Source organism: Zalophus californianus, chromosome 10 (genome assembly GCF_009762305.2).
Source record: "Zalophus californianus isolate mZalCal1 chromosome 10, mZalCal1.pri.v2, whole genome shotgun sequence".
Taxonomy (NCBI): Eukaryota; Metazoa; Chordata; class Mammalia; order Carnivora; family Otariidae; genus Zalophus; species Zalophus californianus.
In genome coordinates this window covers 1,781,547-1,792,899 of record NC_045604.1, presented here as the reverse complement: position 1 = coordinate 1,792,899, position 11,353 = coordinate 1,781,547, and the positions used below count along the sequence as shown (strand labels likewise).

Genomic DNA, 11,353 nt, shown 5'->3' with positions numbered 1-11,353 from the left:
GGGCAGGGCAGGGGAGGGCGGAGGGGCGGAGGCCGGAGCAGAGCCGGCCGGGCGGGCGGCCGGGCGGGGAGGAGGAGGAGGGGCCGGGACGGGCTGGCGGGCGGCCGGGTGGCGGCGGCGGCATGGCGGAGCCGAGCGGGGCCGAGGCCAGGCCCCCCATTCGGGTCACCGTCAAGACCCCCAAGGACAAGGAGGAAATTGTGATCTGCGATCGAGCCTCGGTCAAGGAGGTAGTACGGGCGGCGAGGGTGGCGGAGGAGGGGTCTGCGGAGAGAGGGGTGGCTCCGAGGCGGTGGGGCGGCGGGCGGGGAGGGTGGGGGCCTTGCGGGCTCTCGGAGGGGCGGGAGGGGGGGAGCGGGATTGGGGGCGTCCTACGAGGGGGCTCCGGCCGGCGCGGCGCGTGCGGCGGACTCGAGGCCGGGGCTCGCCTTGTGGCCTGGGTTGGGGGCGTGGCGGAGAGCTGGGAGGGGGCACCTTGCACCGGGGAGGGGCAGGACTCGGGGTCTGAGGGAAGCGTGCGCCCTGCGGACCGGTCCGGGATTCGAGGGGCCGCGGCCGGGCGGCCTCCGGGCTCAGTGCTGCGCCGGGGAGCGGGCGGGGGGCTCCCCCGAGTGCTGGGGCGCGGGGCGCTGGACCAGCGTTTCCCTCGGCCCTTATCCGTCCTACCTGTGTTCAAATCGAGGTGGTTACAGTGGGCCCTCGGCCCCTCCGGGACTTACGGTGTGCAGTAGGTGCTCAATAAAAGTGTGTCGGCTGAGTGAATGAAGGAACACTGCCTGTGTTCGCCACCCCCTGTGGCAGCTCCAGAATTTCTCATAGGCGGGGCTTAAGATAGGCCATCTGGTTGGAAGGAAGAGATCTGGAAGCTGCCTTGGCTTAGCAAGTGCACTCTTTACTGAGAGTGTCCTGTTTTGGTTTGTTTGGGTTTGGGGGGAGAGCTGATGGATTTGGGGAGTCTGACTCTCCCCAAGCCAGTCTTTAGTGCATTCACTGCTCCCCTCCCCCCTTACAAAATGACTGCATTCCAGAATTTACATGCTCTGCCCTGCAGAGCTCAATCTGAAATCAGCTTTAGCTGAGAGGCCGCGTGTTGGGTCAAGAACTGGGGCTTTGGTGTCAAGACCTGAATTCCAGTCCGCCCAGGGCAAGTCACGTTACTGCTCTGATCCTCAGTTTTCTCATCCTGAAAGTGGAGGTGATAATTCATATCTGTCTCACGGGACTGAGACTCTTAACTCCTGAATAGTTGCTGCTGTTAGAGACCATCTGGGGTCTGTGTGTTGTCATTGTTATGCGAAGGCTGGAAGGCAGAGAAACCTGGAGTCTAGAACCGAAGGCTGAAGAGAGACAGGCCTGGGTCCAAGGCTGCTGAAGGACTTGGGACAGAGAGAGCCCCAGGCAGCACCCTCATCCTGGGGAGCTGGAGGGAGGGACCGAGGAGGGAGTCTGGAGAACTGGCTAGGCCTTCTAGGGTGGGAGACGCTGGGGTTGAGCCGAGACAGGAGCCTGTCACTGGTCCATCTCTTTGGTTAACGTGGGAGCTGCTCAGTGCCCCTGGATGGATGGGGTCTGGACTGCAGAGGGGCTTCCCAGACCAGAGGTAGGGTCCCTGGTGGGTGGAGCCCAGGGAGGCTCTGCAGTGACCTCTGCCTCTTGACCACAGTTCAAAGAGGAGATCTCCAGGAGGTTTAAGGCTCAGCAGGATCAGCTGGTCCTGATCTTCGCCGGCAAGATCCTCAAGGACGGGGACACACTGAGCCAGCATGGGATCAAGGATGGGCTCACTGTCCATCTGGTCATCAAGACCCCTCAGAAGTAAGTCCAGGAGAGGAGCAGATCCAGCTGCTGGCTGGGCCTGCCTTCGCCTCTGGTCCTCGCTTCCTCACCTGCCCTTCACCTGTCCCCGGAGGGCCACGCCACACCCAGGAACGTGGCTCTCAGAGGGATTGCCAGGCAGCCCTACCGTCTCCCCTACAGGGGAAAGGAACCTCACCTGCCTCTCCCAGAACGCCCTGAAGGCAGATGGTACTAGCTCCGCCCTCCTCCTGATTTCCCCCCCAGCCCCGCCTGAGGGTGGCTTCGGAGGTGGCTTACGTTAGGGCAGGAGCCGCACCGAAAGGAACTCGGTGTCTTCCCTTTCCTGTTCACTTCAGCGAGGACTTTCTTTCTCTGTCCTCAGGGCTCCAGATCCAGCTGCCGCCACTGCTTCTTCTCCCTCCACTCCAGACCCTGCCTCAGCACCCTCCACCACGCCCGCTTCGCCTGCCACCCCTGCCCAGCCCTCCACCTCGGGCAGTACTACTTCAGAGGCTGGCAGCGGCAGCCGGAGGAGCAGTGGGGGGGGTCCCTCCCCGGGGGCTGGGGAGGGACCCCCCAGTGCTACTGCATCCATACTCTGTAAGCCCTCAGGGAGGAGGGCACAGCCCTGTCTGGGGCTAGGGAGGCGGGGAGAGCCAAGAGGAGGCAGAAACGTGTGGTCCCTGCTTCTGGTCGGATGGGGATGGGGACCCCTGGACATGGCGTTCCAGACACTGGTGCTTGGGCGAAGCCGGGGAGGAAGCCAGTCTACTAGGGCCTCCCCAAGGAGGGGAGCATGGATGAGTGTTCAGAGGGAGGGGCGGAATGGGGTTGGGGATGTGGAGAATGCAGGGTGAGGGTGTTGGAGTTGGGGACAAGGGGTGTCCGGCAGCAGCCAGCTGGGGAATATTTACTGCTGATTGAGCAGGCCCCCACTGGTCACCCTCTCTGTGCTGTGCCCGGCTCAGCCTCTGCCTCCAGAGAGGTCTCGGTCCACTGGGCTCCCATCCCTGCCAGCAGTGGGGCAGGGCTGGGGCCGGGGGAGGGATTGGAAGGGGAAGTGCGAGAAGCAGGCAAGGCTCCTCATGGAGACCTGAGCGCAGTGGCTGTGGCCAGGTGGGGGCAGGGGCTTGTGGCCGACTGTGACCCCGGCCCCTCCCCGCAGCTGGCTTTGGGGGCATCCTGGGCCTGGGCAGCCTGGGCCTGGGCTCTGCCAACTTTATGGAGCTGCAGCAGCAGATGCAGAGGCAGCTGATGTCCAACCCCGAGATGCTGTCCCAGATCATGGAGAATCCCCTGGTCCAGGACATGATGTCTAACCCCGACCTGATGCGCCACATGATCATGGCCAACCCCCAGATGCAGCAGCTGATGGAGCGGAATCCTGAGATCAGCCACATGCTCAACAACCCGGAGCTCATGAGGCAGGTAGGTGTGAGAGAAGGTTGGGGTGGGGCCGGACAGGACACAAACCCGGAGGGCACCAGCCGGGCCACCTTGTCCTGCGTTGGCTTGTGTGTGTACTTGCTCACCCAGCAGCCATGTTGTGAACACTGGGGGTATGGGTCTGGCTTTCCAGGAACTTCTGGAAAGGGAAGTGGAACTCGTAGGCACACAGTTGTAATGCAGTGGGGTTGGTGCTATCATATAGTCTCATGATCCCCCAGGGGCACAGAGAGGGACTCCTGACCCTGCCCTGGGCCTCAGAGGCGGCCTCTGGAGGAAGTGTCACCCAAGCTGAGACCCAGAGGAGGAGAAAGGGGAGAGCGTTCAGGGCTGAGGGACAGCAGGTGCAAAGGCAGGGGGGCGCTGGGGGAGCCCTGGAGCTGGGCAGGGCCGGTGGCGGACAGAGACCCCACAGAGGCAGTTCCGTGTTGGTCTTTGGGAGCTGTGTCTTATGGCCCAGGGCACTGGGGGCCAGGGAAGGACGAGGGCAGCAGGGCTGTGGGCACCGGGGCCGGGCTCATCGGAAGATCAGTTCCTTCAGCATGAGGATCTGCAAGTGTGTTCTTCACTGTCCAGAGCGGTGCGGAGGTCCCTTGGCAAACAGTGAGGGCAGGAGTCACGGGGTGAGGAGTCAGGGTCCCATCTTAGACATAAAGGTGTTTCGGAGATGCAAGTACAGAGCGGGCTTGGGAGTAAGGACTGGGAAGGCGTCCCCAGTCGGGCATGGACAGGCAGGAGCTATGCGGTCATCTGTGTCGTGGGGGCTTGTCCCCTGGGGCTGACCCGGGCCGGCCCTTACTGACACTGAGCTGTTGGGTCCAGAGAGAAAGCCCCCATGCTCGGGTTTCTCATGGTCTGGCCGGGCCAGAAACCTCGGGCCGGGGTTAGAGGGTGTCGGCAGCACTGTCCTGGCTTGAATGCCTTCCCTCCCCAACTTGTGGTCATCTGCCAGGAACCACAGTGTGATCTTGGGCAGACAGACCCACCTGGCCTCGAAACCTGGCTTCACCGCTCGCTGGCTTCGTGTCCCCAGGGAGTCTCAGCCTATTTTCTCATCAGCAGAATAGGGACAGAAATACCTCCTTGGGACAAGAATTGTGGGGATCCCATGACTTCAGTTGTGCACATGGCTTTGCCGGGTGTCTGTATGTAGTAGGTGCTCAATAGATGTTGATTTCCTCTGCTGCCTCCTTTCTTGCTCAGTTTCCTTTTACTCCCTGACACCTGGGCCTCCTGAACCTGAGGCAGGGGAGCGGTTGCCCTCACCCTGCCTGGGGTTACTGTACCACAGCACAAAAAGCTGGGTGCCCACAGGGAGGCAGGATTGGAGCCAAGGTGACTGTAAGCGGAAGGAAGTCCAACTTACCTGACCCGCTGCCCCTGTGGGGCGGTTCCTGGGCCCTGGCCCCTGGTCCCGATGCAGACCCCCTCCTCAGGGCCCACGCTTGTCCAAGCTTGGTACTGCCCGGTTTCCAGGGTTCTTCCTGTCCCTTCTCCACCAGACCATGGAGCTGGCTCGGAATCCAGCCATGATGCAAGAAATGATGCGGAACCAGGACCGGGCCCTGAGCAACCTGGAGAGCATCCCCGGGGGGTATAACGCCCTCCGCCGCATGTACACGGACATCCAGGAGCCGATGTTCAGTGCTGCCCGGGAACAGGTGGGGCCGGGGGCCAGGCTGTGGGAGGGCTGCTGGGGCTCAGGAGTCCCTCCCCCAGACCCAGGCAAGCCTGGGGTGCTGTCTGCTCCTCTTTTCTGATCTAGCCCTCCGAGAGTGGGCCTTGGCTTGAAGCAGTTCTCACGGCATAGGCAGGGATGGTCCAGCTCTGCCTGGGGCGGGGGGGGGCGGGGTGGGGAGACAGTAGGGCAGAAGGTAGCAGAATTCCCTGGGGATGTGGGGGGTGGGGCGGGGCGTAGCGTCCAAGGGATCTGACAGCCTCGTGCAGCAGGGGCTCAAAGGTGGTGGGGCAGATCTGGAGTGAGACAGCCGACCCCAGCACAGTGTGTCTCAAGTGTGGTCCACGGATCACCTGTATCAGCATCACCCAGGGGGCTTGTCGATAATCCTGGGCCCCTCCTTTGAGCTATTTATTGATTCAGTTTCTGGAATCAGGCTTGGGAAGATGCACTTTCGAAAGTGCCTTACGAGTTCTTCCAACCACATAAAAATTACAGACAAAAATACTGCATTCTTTTGTATCCACGTTGCCCTAACGTGTTGCCGTATATAGAGCTTCAGTGCTTTTTGGCTCTTTTTTTAAGTTTAATGTACACTGAATATGTTATACATTTACACACTTCAAAGTTCCCAAGTTATGCAAAGTAAACAAAAGGAATCCTTCTATTTCCATCTCCCAGCCACCTCTTTTCCACCCCAGAGATAACTAATGTTAGTATTTTTTAGAGTTTCCTGGACATGTTTAATATTTGCAAATAAGACGTTACAGATAGAATTGCAGCCTTCACGTATTCCCTGCCCCATTTTACCCCTTTCCCTCTCCAGAGAGAACCAGCACCCTGAAGTTGGTGTTTACCATTTCGATTCTTTTATGGCCTGTGCTCGTATCCATAAATAACTTAGAGCATTGATTTGCATATTTTTAAACCTCATAGAAGTGGTATCCTGCTGTTCATATAATTTTTAACTTGCTTTCTCAAAACGTTTAAAAAATGTTTTATTGGAGAATAATATGGCTTCAGAAAGGTACACATATCATAAGTGTACGGCCCTATGGATTTTCACACACTGAACACACCCCGCAAACCAGTGCCCAGGTGGGAGGGTGGGGTCTCATGTTAGTTACTTTTTCCTGGTGGAAGAGAAAAGCCCTGTATCCTGAGTGGTTCATGCTATCCCAACAGATTTCCTTGCTCATGCTGTCTCTGGCCTACAGCAAATCTCCACAAATAAGTGTGTGTCTTGCTGACTCTACAGGGTTCCACTGGTCTGCTTGTCTGTCCCTACAGTGATACCACATTGTCTTAATTAAGTCTGGGTACCTGGTAGAGTAAACCCCCCACCTTATTTTCCAACATCTTCTTGGTTATTCTTGGCATTGCTCTTTCAAATTTTAGAAGGTGCTTATAGGGTTCAACTATGAGTTTTTTAAAGAATTTTTTTTTAAGATTTTATTCATTTGAGAGAGTGAGTGAGAGACAGTACGAGAGGGAGGAGGGGCAGAGGGAGAAGCAGACTTCCACTGAGCAGGGAGCCGGATGCGGGGCTCCATCCCAGGACCCCGGGATCATGACCTGAGCGGAAGGCAGATGCTTAACCGACTGCACCACCCAGGTGCCCCTTAAAGAATTTATTTTAATAAAAAGTTATATAAAGAAGAAAGGAACTTACTTATTTTAAATTATTTTTTTAAGTATTTAATTAAAAATATACATCAAAGTAATGCATGCACCTGGTTAAAAAAAAAAATCCAGTAGCTGAGAAAGGCTTCTGACAAGCCCTCTGGCTAATTCTGATCCACACTAGGCCGTAGGAGCCGCTGGAACAGTTGGAGGAAGGGAGATTTGGCGTCAGCAAACTGGGGTTCATATACTTGGCCACCGTCTTTAGTGGTGCGGGTTTAAGTGAGTTGCTCCACCTTTCTGAGTCTTAGCTTCCATGTTTTCAGACTGGAGGCGACATAATAAAGCAGCGGTTCTTGATCATTTTGGCCTCAGGACCACCTTAGACGCTTAAGAATTACTGAGGACCCCAAAGAGCTTTTGTTTCTTTGGGTTAGATCTATCAGTATTCACTGCATCTGAAATTAAGACTGAGAAACGTAAGGAATGTTTATTAATTCATCTTAAAATAAGAGTAAATCAACTACATGTTCACATAAACAGCATATTCTTTTAAAAAATAGCTTCAATTTCCTAAAACAAAACTTGAGCAGAGAGTGGCCTTGTTTTAATGTTTGCAGACTTCTTTACTGCAGGACGGCTGGACTCGCAGCTCAGCTTCTGCGTTCGGTCCATTGCAATGTCACATGTCATGTAGCCTCTGGAAAAGGCCATTGAACACTGATGAAGACAACAAAAGGGAAAAAAAGCAAATAGCACCTCAGAACTACAAAAACAGTGCTAAACCTTACAGGGGTCCCAGGACCACACTTTGAGAACTGGTATATTGGAGGGCTACTGTAAACGTTAGAATAAATGTGCCAGGCACATAGTAGGGGCTCAATAAATGGCTGCCATCATTGCTAGAGGGAGATCAGAAAGAGATTCGGTCCAGAGAACGTGCCGGGAACAACGGGGCCCAGAACCCAGCGGTGGTGGGTGCAGGGCGAGTCACCAGGCAGGATGTCGGAAGCAGGGACAGCGCCTGAGGCTGTGGCGTGCGGACCCTGGCCTGCTGGCCTGTTGTCAGCAGGCATCAGGTCAGGCAGAAGAAGCGCAGTGCAGGGCTGCAGGGTCCTGGGTGAGCTCTGGTCCCTGCGACCCACTTTGAGTAAGCAGGAAGCCCCGTGGTGAGGAGCGGCCGAGGCTGCTCAGGTACCTCCCGCTTAGGCGAGGGCCACCCGGCACCTCAGGAGAGGGAGCCTGAGCAGGGGCATAGGGTGTGGACTCCCGTCAGCAAGCACACCCCTGCACAGAGCTCCTTCCTGGGTGCGGTGGATCTGGAGGGAGGAACTTTGGGGGCTGCCTCGGCAGCACACTATATAATGGGGTGCAGACCCCGAGGTGGGTGACACAGCCGAGGGGGCCCGTTTAGCTGCAGGAAGGAGGCTGAGGAGGAGGAGACCGTGTGGGGGAAGCAGCGGAGGGAGGGCATGCTCAGCCAGAGATGCGCTCCACTGAGGGGCTCAGCTATGTGCGCCTCGGTGGACAGAATGCCACTTAGGGGACCTGGGGGGGTTCAGGAGGGGTGGGTGCTGGACCAAGATGGCTGGAAAAGGGGAAGCCTAGAGGCAGATCGGGGCTGAGACAGAGCCGGCTCCCACCAAGCCAATGATCGTTTATTCTAACGTCAGGGGAGGGGTGCAAAGGGGACCTTGCCTCTGCCCCTTGAGAGCTAAGGAAGACAAATACGTCGTTACACAATGGGAACGGTGCACGTCAAGTCCCACAGGGCACAGAGGAGACTAGAGCCCGAATGTTTAGAGCCACCGGGGGAGGCGGGACGTTTCCAGCTACGTGAGGGGTGTTGTGACTGGGTGGCCAGCACTGGCCAGTTCCCACCCTGCAGGATGAGGGGGGAGCTGCCCGTTGTGAGCTGCCCTCCGGGGTCTCCGGCCCCTGTCCCTTTGCCAGGGAGGGGAGGCTGTTAGGTGAGAGGACACAGAGGGCCTGGCCCTTACCCCTGCTTTGTTTCAGTCCTTAACCCAGAACCTTTCCCTCCTCCCAGTTTGGCAACAATCCCTTCTCTTCCCTGGCCGGGAACTCCGACAGCTCATCCTCCCAGCCTCTGCGGACTGAGAACCGAGAGCCCCTCCCTAACCCCTGGAGCCCCTCGCCCCCTACCTCCCAGGCCCCCGGGTCCGGGGGGGAGGGCACCGGAGGATCGGGGACCAGCCAGGTGCACCCGACAGTCTCGAACCCCTTTGGGATCAATGCGGCTAGCCTGGGGTCAGGTATGTCCTAGGGTGGAAGGAGCTTAGTGGGGTCACCAGGGTGGTCCCTCTGCCCCAGGACTGAATGGGGCTCACACTGCTCCAGAATATTGAAGACAGGTGAGACTGTATTGAAGCCACGGAGGGGGCTCTGCAGCCTCAGAGGATGCGGGGTGGTTTGGGCTGTGTTTCCTGTCCCTGGGAGCAGGCTGGGTAATGGCTCACGAATAAAGCAGGCCCACCTCCTAAGCTCTTGCAGCCCTGCTGGAACTATCCAGCATCGTCAGTGGGTCAGACTGGGGAGGAGCGTGTGGGGGAGGACTCGGGGCACACCTGGGGCAGGCAGGTGTGAGGCTGGGGAAGAGGGATGTGCAGAGCTGCCGTGGACAGAAGTGGGGGTTATGCACTGCACAATCCTTGGGGATGCCCCATGTATCTGGACTATGACCATACATATGACCCTGGGGGTGTCTTTAGTAGATGCCCTGACTTCTCTGTGCCCTGGGCTGGGGGGCGGGGCGCACCTTGATCCAAAAGTCCCTTCCCCTCTGTGTTGCTTCAGCTCCCTTATTTGTAAAATCAGGGATTTGAACCTGATCCACAGCTTTAAAATTGTACTCCAGTCCTGGGGTGTCTGGACCATCCCCAGGAGAAGGAAGGACCGAGTGGGAGGGCCTCCAGCCATCCTGCCAGGCTCTAAGCAGACCATTGGCATACTTGGTTTTTGAGCAAGATCTTGGTTTTTGAGCAAGCAAGAAAGGGCCTGTGCCACTAGCACAGGTCTGCAAACCACGAGTCTAGGTGACCTCTGTCAGACCCTTTCCAACCCTGACATGGAGCCCGAGTCAGGAAGAGCCCGGGGGGCGTGACCGAGACCCAGTTTCCAACCGCAGCACGGAGAGGGACGCACGCCCCTGTACTCGGGGGCCCGTGTTACTGCTGCCCTCCTGGACTGCGTAACCGCTCAGCATTGCAAGCAGGGAGATGGAAGGGCAGCAGCTGGTTTCCATCTGGACCCCTTTTCTCCTGTTTCGTTGTTTTCCTCCTTGTGCCAGGGGTGTTCAACAGCCCAGAGATGCAGGCCCTCCTCCAGCAGATCTCTGAAAACCCCCAGCTGATGCAGAACGTGATCTCAGCTCCCTACATGCGCAGTATGATGCAGACGCTGGCCCAGAATCCCGACTTCGCTGCTCAGGTACGGAGCTGCCACCAGGGGAGCGCGCTGGGGCCAGTGACTGGCGCCGGTCAGGTCAGTCCCGAGCCAGACCGCGGGGCGTGCGTCTGAGGCCCGCCGCCTCCGAGCTAAGCCCGTTACCGTTACCGAGCCTCCTGGTTTGTTCGTTCGCTGTGAGCACTCATGGCGGTGGCTCCTCCCTCACGGAGTTGTGCGGGCTCAGGGAGTGCATACGAGGAAAGTGCCCAGAAGGCAGCGTGGCTCAGAGTGAGCACCATGAACTTGCAAACACTGCCACCAACACCAGGGGGGGGCTGGATGCCCCGGCTCGCGGCCCGGAGTGTGACTCCATCTCCTCCCGCTGCCCCACGTCGGTCTCCGGGGGACCCCGAGACCCACACTTCCCGCAGTGGTGAGGGTGCCGAGGGAGACTGGGCCGGGGTGATTCTTGGGGAGGGCGGGCCCAGGCCTCCCCTGCTGCCCTCCCCTCTGCAGATGATGGTGAATGTGCCGCTCTTTGCGGGGAACCCCCAGCTCCAGGAGCAGCTGCGCCTTCAGCTCCCAGTCTTCCTCCAGCAGGTGCGTGAGGTGCTGGGAGCGATGGTGGGTGGGGAGGGTTGAAGGGCAAGGGCAGAGCTCCGTCCGGCCTCAGGCTTGGGTGGCCTCCTGCGTCCTGCCACCTCCCACCGCCTTCCTGTGCCTGTTTCCCGCCAGATGCAGAACCCGGAGTCCCTCTCTGTCCTCACCAACCCCCGCGCCATGCAGGCGCTGCTGCAGATCCAGCAGGGCCTGCAGACCCTGCAGACCGAGGCCCCTGGGCTGGTACCCAGGTGAGGGGGAGCCGGGGGTGGGGAGCAGTGAGGTGCGGGCTCCTCCTCCCCGCCCCCTCCCCTGGTGCTCCCTGCTGCCACTGTGTGTCCGAGGGTCTGCTCTCCTCCCTCCACTCTTCTTCTGTACCTCACACGCCCGTCCCTTTATCGGAGGCTGCCTCCCACCTCTTGGTCTCTCCTGCCTGCAGCCTTGGCTCCTTTGGGATGTCCCGGACCCCGGCACCCCCGGCAGGCAGCAACACCGGGGCCGCGCCCGAGGCGCCCACCTCCTCGCCGGCACCCCCTGCCACGTCTCCTCCAGCGGGGGCCTCTGGTGCCCAGCAGCAGCTCATGCAGCAGATGGTCCAGCTGTTGGCTGGTGGTGGGAGCTCACAGGTACGCGGGGCGGCCCGAGCAGCAGAATGGAGACAGCGGAGCGCTGGGAGTCAGCCGGCCCCGCCCTCCTCAGGTCCTAGGCGGCCACTTGCTGGCCTTGGGCGGGTTGCCGCCATCCCCAAGTTCCGTTTCTACAGCCGTGGAGTGGGGCTGGGAACAGTGACCGTCCCACTGGCTG

The 11,353-nt window shown here is 59.0% G+C and overlaps 2 protein-coding genes across 3 annotated transcripts in view; one reads left to right on the top strand and one right to left on the bottom strand.

The window, feature by feature from the left end:
- The first annotated feature begins 32 nt into the window (after positions 1-32).
- The window catches only part of UBQLN4 (ubiquilin 4), a 13,702-nt gene continuing 2,381 nt past the window's right edge, over positions 33-11,353 (top strand). The window contains exons 1-10 of the mRNA XM_027610821.2: positions 33-230; positions 1,664-1,815; positions 2,180-2,397; positions 2,963-3,225; positions 4,746-4,904; positions 8,592-8,817; positions 9,852-9,991; positions 10,466-10,549; positions 10,685-10,800; positions 10,989-11,175. Coding sequence (XP_027466622.1) covers positions 123-230; positions 1,664-1,815; positions 2,180-2,397; positions 2,963-3,225; positions 4,746-4,904; positions 8,592-8,817; positions 9,852-9,991; positions 10,466-10,549; positions 10,685-10,800; positions 10,989-11,175 — 1,653 coding nt within the window. The 5' untranslated portion in view covers positions 33-122. The remainder of the gene's footprint in view (positions 231-1,663; positions 1,816-2,179; positions 2,398-2,962; positions 3,226-4,745; positions 4,905-8,591; positions 8,818-9,851; positions 9,992-10,465; positions 10,550-10,684; positions 10,801-10,988; positions 11,176-11,353) is intronic.
- Positions 6,587-11,353, bottom strand: part of LOC113932183 — a 22,657-nt gene continuing 17,890 nt past the window's right edge. The window contains exon 3 of one of the 2 annotated variants that reach the window (XM_027610842.2): positions 6,587-7,264. In XM_027610842.2, coding sequence (XP_027466643.2) covers positions 7,118-7,264 — 147 coding nt within the window. In that variant the 3' untranslated portion in view covers positions 6,587-7,117. The remainder of the gene's footprint in view (positions 7,265-11,353) is intronic. The other variant, XM_027610843.2, reaches the window with a different exon arrangement.